Source organism: Crotalus tigris, unplaced genomic scaffold, assembly GCF_016545835.1.
Source record: "Crotalus tigris isolate CLP2741 ecotype Arizona unplaced genomic scaffold, ASM1654583v1 scf7180000020218.1340706, whole genome shotgun sequence".
Lineage (NCBI taxonomy): Eukaryota > Metazoa > Chordata > Lepidosauria > Squamata > Viperidae > Crotalus > Crotalus tigris.
Genome location: NW_024097911.1, coordinates 1,253,511 through 1,271,807, shown reverse-complemented (window position 1 = coordinate 1,271,807; position 18,297 = coordinate 1,253,511). Strand labels below are relative to the sequence as shown.

At 43.4% G+C, this 18,297-nt stretch overlaps 1 protein-coding gene across 7 annotated transcripts in view; it reads right to left on the bottom strand.

Annotated features, from left to right (window-relative positions):
- PNCK (pregnancy up-regulated nonubiquitous CaM kinase) overlaps positions 1–15,020 on the bottom strand; it is a 29,749-nt gene extending 14,729 nt beyond the window's left edge. For 2 of the 7 annotated variants that reach the window (XM_039366042.1, XM_039366049.1), the window contains exons 1-5: positions 14,542–14,677; positions 7,144–7,254; positions 4,815–4,946; positions 2,822–2,896; positions 1,808–1,946 (exon numbers count right to left, since the gene is read on the bottom strand). In XM_039366042.1, the coding sequence (XP_039221976.1) occupies positions 1,808–1,946; positions 2,822–2,896; positions 4,815–4,946; positions 7,144–7,220 (423 nt within the window). In that variant the 5' untranslated portion in view covers positions 7,221–7,254; positions 14,542–14,677. Of the gene's footprint in view, positions 1–1,807; positions 1,947–2,821; positions 2,897–4,814; positions 4,947–7,143; positions 7,255–13,614; positions 13,698–14,272; positions 14,413–14,541; positions 14,862–14,999 lie in introns of those variants that run through there. The other 5 variants (XM_039366046.1, XM_039366044.1, XM_039366047.1 and 2 more) reach the window with 5 other exon arrangements.
- Positions 15,021–18,297: the final 3,277 nt, after the last annotated feature.

The following is an 18,297-nucleotide window of genomic DNA, read 5'->3' as shown; positions in this document are numbered from 1 at the left end:
CACAAGATAAAATGGTCAGGCACTATCAGTGGTGACAAAAAGTTCTATTGATAGTAACAGCCTCACTAATGATCATGGAGAGGACAGAAACTGATTCATTCTTCCAGGCCTAACATAAGAATGGCATGCTTTGTTAGATGCTGGGTAGGCCTCAATCACTTGTTTGAGATCAGCTGTGGCTCTCCAGACTAGCCGTGGTATTGTTCCACAGAGCAGTGCTCTAACTGGACAGTTATTGGGATGAAAATGCTCATCGCTATCAAACAAAAATATTGCATCTCCTCCATTTCCTATTAAGACTGGTCCAATGTCCGCACACAAATGTGGGACTTCCTCTACTCTGCATTCATCAATCAGCACAGTACTTTCGACATTTTTTTCCATGCACAGCAGCCATTTGCTTGTAAAAGGAGGAGGACTCTGATGCAGCAGGAGCAAAACCTGCATCTTACTAAGTGACAACTGCACCCCTATTCAGAAGGTTAATTGAGAGCAGTGTTTCTCAATTTTGGAAACATGAAGATGGGCAGATTTCAAATCCCAGAACTTCCCAGACAGCATGGCTAACGGGAGAATTCTGGGAGCTGAAGTCCGCCCATCTTCAAGTTGACAAGGTTGATAAATACTGATTTGGGGGATGGAATGTTTCCCATGTTACATTCTGATCTTTCCATCTTCCTCCACTTCCTTCTTCCAGTTGGCCTATTTTCCTGGACCACCCAAAAAATGACCCTGAATCCGGTTTCTTTCTCTGGAAAACAGCATTTCTTGCAGAAAGCAGCTTTGTATTGTTTTTAGTTCTGCTGACTAAATTCTGCCTCACAGATTGTAACAGAGGACAGAGTAACTGCAATAACACATTACAGTGAGTTTCACATTCTGAATTTTAGTCCTAATGCAAATAAGATTACACATGAAGGGAGAATTAACCATTCCTGCCCTTTATTCCCTTTCAGTACCTACCTAATTGCAACATTAAAAGCAGAGATTTGTGAGAACTCCAGAGGAATAAATTATCCCACTCTTGATCCTCCCAACTGCCAGCTTTGGACTAAAAGTATCCCTCAGAGCAAAGCCCTACATTTGCTTAATCATTGCAAAGAGCTGGCACAAAGTCTGGTTAAGATAAACCTGCCATTTTTTTATTAGACAAAAATTAAGTATACAAAATTCAGCTGCTTCCTCCGTGTAGCCTCACTCTTAATTTACATCTTGATTATGCCAACATGTGACAAAGAGACAGAATCCAGGAGCTGATTTTATATTGAAGTAACATATTCAGAAATTTGTAGATCACATTTTAGAATAATCTCTTCCCTTCAGCGTTAATAGCCAAGTACTCTGGCTACTTTACAAATACAGCCATGTACCTTAGCTATATTACAAAATCTATGTTCTCATTAACATCCCAAAAGCAAAGCTGTTTCTGTACAACACACTGGGCCAGTTTAACACACAACATAACCCTGGCTAATTTTTATTTTCAATTCAACTTTCCTCCCAGTGATGTGACTCTTATAACAAAAGGCTGGAAAGAATTCCAAAAACTAGGCTTCACATATCTTTTTAACCTTGTTTTTGCTGGTAATGGCAGCTTAGTTTTTGTGCCAACAGATACCACTCAGGTAGTTTGTAGTTCAATTTATTTTGGAAATCCAGAAAAATAGGTTAACTCAATAACCAGACTAAATATAAATGTCTAACAGCAAAGCAGGAGTTCCTAGTCTGGGGGAGGGGGGTTGGGGTCCTCTCTCTTGCATAAAGTTGGGACCTGTTGAACACCCCAAAGCATCCCAACAATACTCACTTTGAGATCCCGATGAACAATTCCCAGATCATGCAGGTAATTCACAGCCTCTAGCACCTGCCGGATGAGTTGGCTGGCATCCTTTTCTGTGTAATAGCCTCGTTCAATGATGCGATCAAAGAGCTCTCCGCCTGTCACCCTGTGCCCAGGAGAGAACTGGTTTACATTCACATCCTTTCAGCAAGAGGAAGAATCCAACCATCAGGAACAATTTTCTTCCCCAACTGAAAAGGGTGGCCTGAGAACCCAACATGCAGCTTATAGGGATAGTGCTGATTTTATGCCTTCGAGTCAATTTGGCGTAGTGATTAAGGCATCAAACTAGAAACGTGGAAACCGGGAATTTTAATCCCACTTTAGACACAAAGACAGTGGGATGACCTTGGTCCATGGAAGAAGGGCAATCTTGCCAGGAAAATTGCAGGGACTTGTCCAGGCAGTCACCAGGAGTCAACACTGATTCAAAGGCACAATTATATGCACATACATACATACATACATACATACATACATACATACTGTATATTTGGTATGGTGAGCTCCAGAGCTTCTCTTCATACCAGAAAAAGAAAACTGATCCTATAAACTGGGATCCTTATTTGAAGGGTCCATGGTGTTGTCTCTCTCCAGTTCTCTCCTTCAAACTCATTCTTACATGGACTTGAAATAAAACTAAATATATCTGAAATATCATTTGCACTTGATTCTCTGCAGACTTGTCTTCCCTATATTAACTGGTTATTAAAACCAGCCCTTCCCAAGCTGGCACCCTTCAAATGCGGTTTCTCAAATGTCAATCAGGACTGCATCAATCAGGAAAGGATTAATTTTAGTTGTAATCTCATTGGATGCAAGGACCTTTTTCTTTGAAGAAACTACATGCATTGTGATCTACATGGAATTGTAATGCCATTTTCCATCCCTCCAGAAGTAGACATTTATCTCAGAGGACAAATTCTCTGCCCCAGATCTCACAAGTAGAAACACATTCATAGGGTAGGGACTTCTACTCACAGCTGCATGGCCAGGTACAAATGAGTGGGACTTTCATAAATATCTTCCAGAGCAACAATGTTCTCATGTTGAATCCTACAACAAAAATTAGGAGATGGGAGAGTGAAGGGCAACTTCACAAAGGGTATGTGTTGTCAAGCACCAGGGAAATCAGGAAATCCAGGCAATCCAAATGTGTATAAAGACTTATTGTAAGCTTGAGTCCTCTACAAGAATCTGAACTACTAATGGTCAAAGGAAATTAGCAGATGGGATGAACTCAGATCTCTTGTGAGCACGAAGGGACTCGTGACAGATGACATATTTGACCTCTCCCTCGGGCTCAGCCTGGTCATCCCCTATATGTATAGGAAGCATAATAAAAGCCATGTAGATACTCCTAAGGCTTAATGTTTGATTAGAGTTAGGTGAAGCCCTACTCAGATAGGAATCTCACTAGGGACACTCCTCTAGTTAAAGTGCTCTCCATCAATCCTTGGGCAAAAAAGTATCCTGGCATAAAATATGCAGCTCCTATTGCCAACCACTAGCCAGAAAATGGTGCTTATTTAAAAATGCTTGTTTATTATATATAGGGCAAGTTAAGGAGCCTGGTGGATTTCTGTAGTTTGGCTTCCCTCTTCTTCCCCCAAACATTACCAGCTGGTGAGAATCCACCAGTCAGACTATTTAACTGAGATGGGGGCAGAGGAGGAAGCAAGTTCTGATAGGTGGATTATATATCTGCCAGCTGTACACCAAGACAGTGAGAGGTGGCAGAAAAAGAGGACAGCAGGTTCCTTACACACAGGGTTGTGATGCTATGGTAGGATTAGAAATTTAAAGAGTAAAAAGGCCAGTTCTCCCCATTTCAACTGATTTCTCTCCCAGTTGTGGTGTGGAAATCACCACACTGTTCTCCCACATTTTTCAGCAAAGCCAAAAAAAAAAAAGAGCTGATAGGAATTGGAGACAGCTGCATGGTGCAGCTGACAGGTGTGGGTGGGTTGCATGGTAAGGGAGTTCTGCCCCAGTTCTAGTACCTGTTAGCTGTTAGTTGGGCTGATCTATTTTTTTAAAAAACAGGTCTTTTAGCTGGGGATCAGTTTGGAGGCTTGATGGGTACAGGGGGAGAAGCTGGTTTAAAAGACCCACATTCTCCTACTACTGTCCTCAAATGGGCAGCATGGCCCCAGAAGACAAGACCAGACAAGGACCCCCACCAGCCTAAAGTTGCCAGTAGGTATCAAGCTGATCCTGTCCATTAGGGTGTCACTATAAATGAATGCTGCCTAAGGGAGAAGACATTGTTAAGGATGACTTAAGGCCATTCAGATGTGGGTTGGCAGTGAGCTGAAGGCAAGGTCAGGAGATCACGACCAAAAAACCCCACAACTGCTAGGACTTGTTTATTTCATGGTTAAGGGCAAATGGGAAAAAGTGATAAATAATCCTGAGACAATTACTATCACTAACTTTAACCTGGCTAGAGAAATCCTTAGGAAAAGTAGTCACTCTGAGGTTCTTAGCTGAAGGCTAAAATGTGGAATAAATCAAATTACCCTTCAAAATTCACTGAAATCCCTGCTAAATGTGGTGTGCTTCTTATTTAAGCCCAGACACTCCCAAAAGTTAAAAGAATGGAAAAGTGCACTCAAGAGAAGGAGATCAAAACCATATGGAAACCACATTCCCTTACTTAAAGAGAAAAGACATTGCCTTCTGAGTCCAGAACTGTGGTAGGTTGGCCTGTGCAAAAAATGCTTGCAGGTCAAATTGCCTCTCTGATTTTCTCTTTGCCATACAGCTATTAAGGACAGACAATGTTATCTCTTTTCCATATCTGGAAACTGGACTCCCTACAAGATCAGTGAAATATCATCTATACTTGTATTAAGTTATTGTTATTAACTGAATAAAATGAGGTCCCAAAACAAAAATGGATGCTGAGCCCTGAACCATGAAACTCATTTTACATTCTGGAACAAAAGTGCAGAAATGCAAACTCACTTACTTTTTGAGTACAGCAATTTCATTCTCCACAGCTGCTTCTTTACCTCGCAGTGCTTTTTTAGGAATACATTTGAGAGCTACAAGGCGCTGCGATCCATGTTCCTGGGCCAAGAGCACTTCTGAAAAAGCCCCCCTGTCAGAATAAGGATTAAAGAAAAGCAGCATAGATGCATGTATGTGTAAGTACTCACATATACATAAGCAGTCACTAAAGTTTCTTACAAAAATCCAATTGCAACAGCAATTCAGCAGTATACACATAAGTATGTTTGTGCCCAACTAAATTGTGATTTCTAGGAAAGCTGGCTTTGGTTTTGTTTGGGTTTTTTTTTCTTAAATTCCTTGGAAACCTTTGGCTGAACGAGATGTTAAGCAAAAAAGCATTATGAATGTAAGGGGGAAAGTGTTGCCATGCCACCAATGTAATTCTTTTAACTCTGCAGATTGTCTGAGTTTAGAGTTGCTACATGAAGAAAAAAAAGGTCAATTTGCTTCAAACTGTTCTGGGACAAAGAAACAATTGTGTGTTCTTCAGAATATGGAATCAGTCAACAGAACTTTGCTTTATTTTTAAAAATAGGAGATGGGGACAGAATGAATAATTCAAAGAGGGGAAAGTTTGTTTTGTTTGGGGGGGGGAAGGATTATGTTTTGTTTTTGGCTTTGCAGGAGGGAGACCATTCAAAGTAAGCCAGAGTGACTGAAATACAAAGATGATAGAAATTTTTGAGACTTACTGTGCAGGTTCCCCAAGGGTCTTCAACTCCCCACCCCACACACACACAAACACCCTCCAATCTTTGCTCCACCACACACCAACTGGAGTTAATTCAAACATGTCTCTTCCCTTGATAGGCACTTTATGATTTTGGAATAAACTGGGTGAAGCATCTACAGCAGTGGTGGCGAACCTATGGCACCATGCTAGAGGTGGACTCAGCGCCCTCTCTGTGAGCACACGCACCGTCATCCCAGCCCTGCCTCCTCCCATGGCCCCCTCCTCACCAACAGCCCCCCCCCCAGAGGAGAGTCGCCCTGGGCACAGCCCATGCAAAGCAGCGCAGCCAAGGACATGGTAGTCGGGTAGCAGGGACAAGACTCTGCCCTTGCGCCTCATCGCATGCAGATGATGCTGTGTGGCACGGGCGGAGGGCATGACCACCACGGTGCTGCTGGGCTACTTGGGTGATCTGTGGCAGGCCATGGAGGTGGTGGGTGGCCCAGCAGGCAGGGCGGAGCGAGGACAGGAGTGGGAGGCAGTTTTTGGGCACTCGGTCTCTAAAAGGTTCGCCATCACTGATCTACAGTGTGTCAAGTATGCAAACTGGTAACATGGATAAAGATTTTTCAGGGCTGGCTGACTCATTCTCCTGTGCAAACCTGATCTCCTAGTGCTGCAGAAAAAAACAACAGAGAGGCATTCCCTAGGAAACCTGAGCAAACGAAGAAGCCTGTTTGATCTACCTCTGGAAAGGGATTTGGATTTTCTGCCCTTCCTCCAAACTGGAAGGCTTGGTCCATGTGGTTAACAAAGGGTTAACCTGTCTTCTCTCCCACCCATCCCTCCCCAAATTCCCTCTGGCTCCTGGTCTATTATTGTCCAAAGCACGTCTGAGGGCATCGAAGCCAATGGGATCACAGTATGCAAATTAAGCAAACAGGCTGCAGCATTCCCGGGGTCTTTCTCTGCAGAAGAGGCTCTTCCAGGAGGGGGGAGCACATCCAGCCACAGAGGCTGGATGGCTGGGGGGGGGGGGCAGGCTGAGGACCTCAGGGCAGGGAAAGCAGATGGAGAAGCAGTCAGCATCACACTAGGGATGGAGAACAGGAGAGGGGAAGGCAGATCTCAGACCTGCAAACATTCTACCACGTTGCACATGTGAGATTATCTGCTACGTGGTGGGGGGGCGGGGGAATACATTTTTAGACACCTATTTAAAATCATACCATCTTTAACATCAATCCAGTGCTTTAATACTGGAGGGGGAAGGAGGGAAGCGTGGTCTAGCTGCATGATAGATGTGCGAGGGTAAGATGCAACTGGGAAAGAAAAAAAGAGAAATGGAAGCGGGTGGAGGAAAAGCAAAATGACTGAAGCTATGACAGCCTTCTTCAACCTTGCACGCCAAGACTCAGAATCCCCCACACAACGTGGCCAATGAGATTCCCAACAAATCACAAGTTGGGGAAGATGAGTGTAAAAACAGAGAAGGGCTAATCCCAGAGCCTGGAAAGAAACAGAGGGGGAGATGAAGCCCGTCAGGGCAGGGTTCACAGAGCAGGAGAGCATCCATATGCAGATCTCCAGCCAGCCCTTCCTTTTTACTCACGCGCCCAGCTTCTCCTTGATGTCGTAGACACTGGCAATGTCTTCGACTGTTTTCTTCCAGCCTTTCCCAAGAGGCATTATGAACAGCTCAAAGCAGGCCGGCCAGAAAGAGCTAGGGACAAGGAGGCAGAGAAGAGGAGAAAAATGTTACACAGACAGGGAAATTTTGTAATGGAAACATCTAGAAAGGGGTCAGCCTGTTCCCATGGCTCCTTGGGACAGAAATTTCCTGGCCACTTCTCTCTACTGTCAGATACTGAAGAAGAAATTTTGGTTCCAAAATGGAGATTTAAAAGGCAACACGCAAGTACATTTGGAGCTACACATCACCACAAAGTTCATTTCTGGTCCCAAATATTCTTGAAATAAAAGGAAAGGCAGTTTTCTGAAGATCCATGTCCTGCTGTCCTTAATAATACCTGAGGAGGTCTCTCCGTTTCATGGCAGTTCTAGATCTACAACCTCACGGTCTGCAAGCCCTTCCAAGAAGTTGTCCCTATGTCTGGAAATTGCAGTTTACCACAACCGGAGGGCAGTTTACCACAACCAGAGGGCAGTTACCTTATGGTGTGTTTCTGTCCAAATGGTTTAAGGTTTGATTATAAAGGCACATTTGAACCGAGCAAAAGTAGAATTCTGTTCACATTCTGATAATTAAGAAGATGTCCCCTGGGGCCTCATTAACTAGGGGTGTAGAAAATATGGACCCTAAAGAACTTGGAAATCAGAAAATCCCAATCCCAGATCATTTTGATCTGTAAACTGCCATGAGTTCCTGTGGAGTCTAGTGGAATAAATAATAATAATAATTTTTAAAAAGCACCACATTTGGACCACTTTGGCAACTTTGGGGATTTCTTGTTCAAGTGTCAATAGCACTTACAGGAAGTGGAAATTTGTCACAGTGGCATGAAAGGTTTTCCTTGTCAACTTCAGCACATCCAGCTGTAGTTCAAAGCATGAGAACAAACCAGCCTAGAGGCTGTTTTGTCAAGTAAAACCTTAATATAAACTCTTAGGTAAGAGCTGTGCTAGAGAGTAAAAAAAAAATTACAGAAACCCAAAGGTTATGAAAATCTTGCATCTTTGACTTTTCTCCCTAATATTTAAGAAGTATCAAAAAGGAGGAACTAATGCCAGATCCATTAACAACAGCTAGAATTCTGTATTAGCAGCAACAAATGATACTCAAGGGTTTAAAAAAAAGTTACAGAAAGATTATATACCGTAAATGCTGATCAGTTATATTATTTCTGACTGTATTGTCACAGATCATTATTCTGTTTGTTTAGTATAATTTACTAGAAAAAAAATTAAAATAACCAGCTTACTATTTACGCATCAGAGATCCTAGGGTAAGAAGTAATTTAATCAATCAACTTTTACTCGGTCACAGACCAGCAAAAAGAATTACAGGTAATCCTCGACTTAAGATCACAATTAAATCCAAAATTTCCATTGCCAAGCAAGGCAGTTCACTGAGTTGTGACCCATTTTACAACTTTTTCTGCCACTGTTGTTTAAAAGAACCACTGCAGTTAAGTAAATCATGCGGTCATTAAGCAAATCTGGCATTGACTTTGCTTGTCCAAAGTTGGCTGGCAAGGTTACAAATGGTGACCGCCTAACCCCAGGACAATGCAACTGTCATAAATACACGGCAGTTGCCAAGCGTCTGAATTTTGATCACATGATGCTACAACAGTTGTAAGTGTGGGAAACGGTCATAAGTCTCTTTTTTTCAGTGCTGTATAACTTCGAGCAATCGCTAAGCAAAAGATTGTAAGTCAAAGACTAGCTGTAATTCACTACTAGACAAGATGGCGTGATCATTTGTATTTGTTTTCAGAATTAGACAGAATCTGGTCAAGTCTTAAGTAATAATAGTAAAGTTGGAAGGGACCTTGGAGGTTATCTAGTCCAACCCCCTGCTCAGGCAGGAAACCCTATACCATTTCGGACAAATGGCTGTCCAGTCTCTTCTTAAAAACCTCCAGTGTTGGAGCATTCACCGCTTCTGGAGGCAGGTTGTTCCACTGGTTAATTGTTCTAACTGTCAGTCTTGATAAATTCTCTTGTACATATTTCCCAGTGAAACAGAGAGATATCCACTCAATTGAGCAGAAGAAAAATTGATCTGGACAGATTTATTAAGAAGTGTGCCTAGGCTGTCATTTCAAATGAAGAGCACGTCTTTTCAAGTGATAAGAACAAGCAGCATTTCACACTTTTATATTTCTATTTCCACATTAAACTTTTGCTTTTAGACTCTCTGTACATGTGTTTTTATGAATGTGTGAGAGGCAGAGAAAGAAATAATGGCAAGCCCTTTTTGCAGCTACTTAAACCAGCTTTATTATAAACCATGATCACTTCTGGAACGAAAGTGAGACAACATATGTCTTTTATCTCTTGTATCCCTGTCTGAAACAGCCAATGTAAAGAAAACAGATCAGCTTCCCCCAAAATGAATCCTTCTACATGTGCCAAATTACATAACCCCCTATGCCTTAGAGGGCACCAGGTTGCAGAAGATCAATCTGGGAAAAGAAAAACAGAAAAGAGGGGAGCTCTCATTATGACACCTTTTATTCTCTTTTTTCGAGAAGTTTCAGGAAGAAAATAAAAACACTTAGGGCAGTGGTTCTCCACCTGTGGGTCGGGACCCCATTTGGGGTCGAACGACCATTTCATGGGGGTCGCCAAACAATGCAGTCCGCCATTTTTTCCCCCTTTTCCTTAGCTGTGCCACTCCCTTTTATTCTATTGGCTTTTGAAAGCCAACAGAATAGACTCTGTTGAATAGAGTCTAATTCTATTGGCTTTCAAAAGCCAATAGGAATTGTCCAGGCTGTCTCTGCCCTGCTGAGCCCACCAAAAGTCCCATTCTGCAAACGGTGCTGCAAGTTGTCTGCAGCGAAGGTGAGCTGTCTGGAAGTTTCCATCCCTCCCTGCTGAGCAACTGCTAAAAATGTAAGTAAAAGAGGGCCAGGGGTGGGAGGTGGGAGGCCAGCGGGCGCAGGGAGGGTTGCTGGCGCGCGTGGGGCCCGGCGGCTGCCTTACCTCCCTTGGGTTGGGCCAGTTGGTGGCCCAGCCAGTGGTCGGCCTGCGCCGTCTCTACCGCTTGCCAGCTACGCCTTAGCTGGCGCAGGGGGCGGCACCACGCATGCGCAGCACTCCTGGGCAGCGAAAGTCCTTGACTTACGACCGGTTGGGGGTCGCGGCATTAAAAAGATTGAGAACAACTGGCTTAGGGTCAAAAGGGAATTAAACCTCCCTCCTGTTCCATATGCCCCCATCTATAGGTTTCTCTCTTTCAGAGTAAATGAAGTTTGGTGGGCGGGGGATAAATTAATTCAATGCAAGAAAGGAAAGAATGGCCTGATCAGTGGATACATTTATCTCCCTCTCCATCTTGTTTGCTCTTCAATTATTTGGGTTCCTGTGTCAAGCAACGGAGTTCACCCTTCCATGCCCCCTTTTCAATTTCTCCAAAGGACAGTAAGAGTCACTGTCTTTCTGAAGACAAAGTGTGCTTTTGTGCCCTTGGCAGAGGGCACCTTGAGCCTCGCTGCAGTCCTGATCTTGAGCTGGCAAAGATTGGAAAATGCCACCTGCCTTCTTCTTTTCAGCCCAGAGTTTTTATGCTACAGAAGTCCTTCCCTACGTTGCTCCAAGCTTAATAAAGCAGAGTTTCTCTTTTTTAATAAGCCTTCACTGCTACTATTACTTCTTTGGAATCTACATGAATGTATTACCTAAAGGAGTTAATGCTCTCACTAACTGGATGAATTTTGTTTTTAATCCGGAGCAAAGTAATTTCAGTTTGGAGTTGGGAGATGGGATGTGTGCAGTCTGGCTGAGGAATTCTGGGAGTTCAAGTCCACAGGTCTTAAAGTTGCCAAGGTTGGGAACCCCTAAACTAGAAAGCTGCACCACTGGTGCCTCAGATAGCCAGGGTGTGCATGGATGACAGGTAATTAATATGTGTCACGAAAATTGAGCTATGCATTAAAAAAAAAGAATGATACTTAATGCAGAAACTGGTAATCAGATCACGAAACCACATCCACTTCTTTGCGAGATACCACTTGATTTTCCCATTTGCCCACTGAATGCAAAACAGACATGGAGGATTAGTGGCCTTTGGGACAATAAATCTGATGAGTAGCTCACTGTAGAAGAAACTTACTACAATTAGTCCTCAACTTACAACAGTTCATATAGTGATCCTTCAAAGCTGCAACGGCACTGAAAATAAAAACAACTTACCATTTTTCACACTTACAACCACTGCAGCGTCCCAGAGTCATGTGATCAAAATGCAGACATTCATCATATTTATCACAATTGCAGTGTCTAAAGGTCATGCGATTACCTTTGGCGATCTTCTGACAAGCAAAGTCAATGGGGAAACCAGATTCACTTAACAACAGTGTTTCTAACTTCACAACTGCAGTGATTCACTTAACAGCTGTGGCAAGAAAGGACGTAAAATGGGGCAAAATTCACTTAGTAGGTGTCTCGCTTAGTAACAGATTTTGGGCTCAAGGACTACCTGTACAATTTTTTTTTTTACAAAAACTAGTTGCTCACTGATAACCAGAAGACCTGATGAACCAGCCATACAAATGGCAGGTCTTCCTCCACCAAGTCCAATTGTTATCCAGCTTTTCCCAACTTGGATTCTTCCTTCCAGATTTGCTGGGTAGAGAATTCTAGGACTCATCGTCCAAGCTCATTTCCTATACTCTTATATTCTTCAAGTAATTATAAAGTTTTGTGCTAAGTTTCTAGTGATATATGTCAGTGGTGGCAAACCTATGGCACGTGTGCCAGAGGCGGCACTCAGAGCCCTCTCTGTTGGCACACATGCCACCGCCGCCAGCAGCAGGTCCATCAGGCCGCCACCGCCACCTGGAGCAGGAGCCCCACCCAGCACAAAGGAGGTGAAGTGGTTGAATAGCAAGCTCGAGTAGAGGTGGTAGAACAGAGGTCACCAACCATTGTTGATTGGTGGACTGGAAAAAAAGGGAGGGATAAGCATTTTACATGTGTGCATGTCCGCATGGGGCCACAAGCAAGCACCTCTGCAAATGGGGTGGGGTTAGTGCCTGTGTGATACTCACTGGCCATGCCCCGTTCTTACATGGTGCAGCGCCTTGTATCTACACCCCGCCGCGTGGCGGTGGCCATTTTTGTGCCTTGCAGCACGGTGGCCCATTTTTTCAGAGGTGCCTCCCTGTCCCCCCGAGGGCATCACAGTGCTGATGTGGCCCTGGCACTTTGCAATAAATAAGTGGGTTTTGGGTTGCGGTTTGGGCACTCTGTCACTAAAAGGTTCGCCATCACTGATATATGTGGTTATTTGGAACTGCTTATTGGTCCTGGAGAATTTCTACGTTTAAAGGCAGTCATATATATATATATATATATATATATATATATATATATATATATATATACACACATACATACACACATACACATATACACACACACATATATATATATACACACACACATACATACACATATACATACACACAAACATATACCTATACATACCCCTATATACATCTATACATATACATGTATACATACTATGTGTGTGTGTGTGTGTGTGTATAATGTATGTACATATCTGTGTGTGTGTGCGCGCGCGCGTGCACACACACTCACACATATCAGTGTGTTTTGACTAGGTTCAGATAGTCTAGGAAGGAAAGAAGGTTGTTTGTGTGCCATATGTAATGTTTATTCCTTTGGCCCAAGGTGAAAATGTCTGAATCCATATAAAGTGTAAAATGCATTGCACTGTGCTTCATATTCCAATGACATGGTGCGTATACACGATGTCAAAAATGTTATTGTCTTTAGAGAATGGGAAGAAGTAGGTGAAAATTACAAAAGCTACAGTAGTGTCTGATGAATACAAAAACACATATAAATATGCAGGCATTTCTTTTGTTGTTGTTGACAATACATGATTTTTATAATATGTTGAAAAAATATGTGCAGTAAGGGCAGTTACCCATCAATCCTTGTTAACGGTGTTATGTGTCTTCCTAAATCTCCGATGGAACAACAAATGTTTCCATGCAAGATAAAAATAAAGCATATGTGTTCTTGCTCATGCATGCACACACTTTGTGACGATAAGGTCTGAGCCTACATAAATGGTTGACAACCTGTTGCTGTCTGTGCACAAATGCAGGTATGAAAAGGGAACTGATGAGAAATGAAATAGGATGAAAAGAACCGAGGTGCAGAAAGAAAATTTGGTGACAGATGAAAAGAAGGGAGGGAGGAAAGTTGGGGAAAAAGGGACACGTTTAAGGTAGTGGGGCATTCACAAAAGAGGGAACGTTATGGAGATAATTTTGTGAATGCTATGGAGATACAGCATAGATACAAGAATGGAAGAAGGCTATGTTGGGATAGAAAGAGTAAAAAAAATGCATATACATACTTAGTTGAGTAAACAGGACTGATGGAACAGAGAGAAAGCTTACTAGGGCCTCCGCTTTAGAACCACAACACGTAAGGCTTCCAGTAACACAGCTTAAAACTAAGTATTTCAGATTCGCACGACCCACCCACCCCTTTTTCAGTAAATGGTACGGCCACCTGTTTGGAAGCCCAGCGCAACCAAGAAGAGCGCTTTCCACGCCGATAGGCAAAAAAAAAAAAAAAAAGGTGCAACAGGCCTCCGTTGTTTTCCTGCCGAAAGAACGGCTCGCAGCGGTCTCCAGCGGCCCCAGGTCTAGCTCAACTTTACAGACGGGGCAACCCGGAGCAATTTTGCGCTAAAATAACTGCCGCCAGGCGGACGTAGGGTTTACAGCATCGCTTTCCGCTTTCGTTCACGCACCCTTCACGGAGATCCCCCCGGCCTTCCGCCCACCCCGGCTTCGGGCGTGCGGGTGAGGTTGTTGCAGCCCAGCCCTTAGCATCAGTTGCCCTTTGATCAGGAGGGGAAGCCCCGAAGAAGCGCCCTGCCGGGGACATTAAATCAACCCAGCGTCAGGCGGAGACAGGGCCGCGTGCCTCGCCGCGTCGCCTCCCTTTGAATCGCCCGCAGAGACCTCGCTTCCCCGGCTCCCCTTCCCGGGTCCTCCCAGTTCTACCTCTCCCAGTTTCACTCCTTGCTACTCCTCCACCGCCCAGCCCGGATCCGCTGCAATCCCGGCTCCTTTACATTCCTGAGGCGCTTCTGCATCCCGCGCGGTCCCCAGCCTGGTGGTGCAGGAGAGGGGCTGGGTGGGGCGGGGAAAGGATCCAGCGAGGCGCGTGTGGGTGCGTGGGCAAGCGCGGGCGAGGAACGGAGAGCGACCGCACCTCGTTCCCCCCCCCCCCAAGTCCGGTTTGTCCTCTCTCCCACGTCCCTCCCCCTTACCTGCTTCAAAGTCGTTGAGCCCCTTGGAGTTAGCCCATGCCACCGGCTGCTGGCAGTCCCCTTCCCATCCTCTAGCCCGCTCTTTTGCTTCTCCCGCCAGCCCGCCCGACCGACCCACCTCGCCTGCTGGCTTACTCTCCACCCTTCTACTCCGTCTTCCTTAGGCGTCTCTTCGCCCCTGCCTGGTAAGGCAATAACAGGCAGGCGTGGGCTTGGGAAAGCGGCTGGAAATCGAGTCAAGAGGGACACCAGTGGTCATCCCGCAGCTGGACTTCTCAGATCTGCAGCCTGGGAAAGACAGCAGGGACCGCAGATTGGCGGTAGAGGGACGTCCCTGAGGTAAAACCTCTTAAGAGCAGAAGCAGCGTTATCTCTGAATCGTGGGAGATGAGGTGGTGTGATGGTATAAAGAGATTGGCTTACAAATCAGGAGGGAAACTAATATTCCTGGGTCTTACCTTCAGCTAACTCAAGCTTTCTCCCTCTCCAAGTGTACTGTGATTGAGACTAATACTGCAGATCAACTTTACAAGATTCTAGCAAGGCATGGGAGACAGCCCCTATCGTCATCCTCTGGGAGATGGGCAGCCATATAAGTGTGATTTATAATTAAATGAATAGATCTACTGGCCAACTCTAGGGCAGCTTGGTGCCCTCCAGATTTCAGTTCCCTATAATTCCACAGCTAAACTGGACACCACCACACTGAGGAAACCTTTGCTAAAATATAATTAAATATATAAAATATTCTGATAGTTCCTATGTCTGCTAATAGCAAAATGCAAGAATTGCTGCCTTCAAGAACTAAATCTGAGGTTTAATAACATGGGATTTTTTTTATATTCAATTTTCTATTGGTCTTAATGGAGGCTACTTGGAGCAGAAAGAGAAGAAAGCTCTGATTTCTGAAATTCCAATTGATGTGGGATCTGATGTTGTCAGCTTGAAAATGTGGAGGGGCAATCAAGGCAATATATGTACAAACTGAAAAAGAAAGGGGGGTGAACACCCCTCAGTAAGTTATGGGCCATACAAAACCATACTGTCCCATTTCCAAGACAGTCTTGTAGGATGTCATCAAATTGCACTCTGCCAAATTGTCATTTAGACCCCAAGAAAATTTCCAACATTACAAGAGCACAACCCTTAGTGGGAAGACAGAAAAGTCAAATTTCCTGCTCATTTCTGCTCAGCGATAAAGAGGGTAACATGCCTGATTGTCTCCTGGAGATCAAATAAAGTATTAGACTGGATGCAAATCATCAATACATGTTAAAACAATTGACAGAATGAAATGTAGAAATGCTATATGGACCTGGCACTGTAAATGTTAGTGTGATTTTTTCTTTATATTTTCAATTATTTAAAAATTTCATCCTTATCTTTGAAGAAACTTTTAAATCATTATGTGCCATCAAGATATACTTTCTCCTGCCCCCAAGCTAGTCCTTTAGTCTTCTAATAGTGCACCCAATATTGCTATAACTAAGCCCATCCACCTTGCGACTAATCATCCTCTTCTTCTCTTTCCTTCTAAGATACTTTCCTTCTTCAGAGAGCTAGGTCTTTGCATAATGTGATTGAAGAATGAGCCTGGTCATTTGTGCTTTGAATGAAAATTTGAGTTGATTTGTTTGATGATCCATTTGTTTGTTATCTATACTTTTCTCAGTAGTCTTCTCCAACACTAAGGTTCAAAAGTGTCAATATTCTTTCCATCCAGCTTTTTCAAAGTCCAACTTACATTTCCATTAAGTGTCACAGGCGTCTTAGTGCCTTAACACCATTGCCTGCCCAATTCTGATCTTTGTAAATATAGATACATCCCAGCATCTGAATAGCTTTTCCAAGGCCTTCAAGGTTGCTCCACCAATTGCTAGTCTGCAGCATTTTCTTGATTGCTGCTTTCTTTACTAGTGAAGGTTGATCATAAAAAGCAGAAGGTACCCACCACTCAAATATTTTCGTTGCCAATTCTAAGGCTGGCTACTGTACTTATTATCATTAGTTTGATCTTCTTTACATTTAGAATAGAATAGAGCTGGAAGGGACCTTGGAAATCTTCTAGTCCAGTCCCCTGCTCAAGCAGGAGGTCCTGACCTATGCCATCTCAGACAAGTGACTATTTAGTCTCTTCTTAAAAATCTCCAGTGATTGAAACGCCCATGATTTCTGAAGGCAGGCTGTTCCACTGATTAATTGTCCTCACTGTTAGGAAGTTTCTCCTTAATTACAGGTTGCTTCTTTCTTTGATCAGTTTCCAAGCGTTTTTTCTCATCCTTCCCTCTGGTGCTTTGGAGAATAACATGACCCCCTTTTCTTTGTGGCAGCCCCTCAAATACCAGAATACTGCTATCATGTCTCCCCTATTTCTTCTTTTCTTTAAACCAGCCAAACCCAAGTCCTGCAGCTGTTCTTCGTATGTTTTAGTCTCCAGACTTTGGATCATCTTACTTGCCCTTCTCTGAATTTTCTCCAAACTCTCAACATCTTTTTTGTGATATGGTGACCAGAACTGGCTGCAGTATTCCAGATATGGTCTTATTAGGGCTGTATAAAGCGGTACTATTACTTCGAGTTTAATACTAATAAGACTTAATACTTCAGTCCTACTCCCATTTTTCACTGAAATCTTTGACTTTCATTATTAGAACCTACAAATCATTTGCACTTATGGGACTACAAGGAACCATCAGCTGAGCTAGATAAGCCACAGTCCACAATCTGCAACCAGTTCCACAAAGCTTCCGTGTGTCTTTAGTTGCGTTTATTTGTTGCCTTAACTGATACTCTGCTTTTCTTTGAGATCAATGCCAGCATGTAGAAATACTTCCTCTCCAATATTTCCACAACATCAATCTTGTCTGACAAACTGGCCTAAGAAAAAAAATGACTGGCCCAAAATCATACACTAATTCCAGGATTGAGGGTAAACGTAAACCCAAATCTCCCCGATTGTAGTCTCTTACGTTGAGTACTACATCACCGTGACTTTTTATCAAGAGACCTTTTTATTCACTACCAACATTTGCTGCCAAAACCATGTCAGCAAATTTTGGAAGCGCGGCATCTACTTATTTAAAAGAATTAGGATTAAGTGAGAAAAGTTGACATTTAAAAAAAAACCAAGGGTGATATATATTGAATATGAATTAAATGATACAGAAATTTCGAAGATCTAACAATATATGCTAAGAAGGTGCAGACATGGTGTCATGACAACAGTTCTAGCATCCAGATATGATACATAGCTTCTAATTATACTGGGTCCACTAGATTTGTCATAGCTCATACAGAATGGTAATTAAGTGGGGGGAGGACCTCTGAAACATCCTAGCTGAGACATTGCTCTCCTCCTTAAGGAAGGATGATGAGGGAAAGGATATTTGTGGTTCTGTAGTCATAAAGACAAGGTGAGTTTATAACAAAAGAACACTAGATGGCACATTTGCCTCACAGAGGCAGACAATTACACTAGATAAGAGTACATTGCAATACATACTGATTAGTCAGGCAGACTGTGTAAACACAGAGATGATGATGATAATGATGACGATGATGATGATGATGATATCACCTGGTGATGATTTCCATGGGCAGATGGGATACCATCATAAATAAAACATCTTGGACAGAATCTGCCTGTTGCTCAAGCATAGAGAATTGGCTTCTCCTCCTTTCCATCAGATATCCTTGTGGCCAGATTGCAGGAGGGAAGGTACTCCAAGGATATTGCTCAAGGCCAGCCATCCCTAA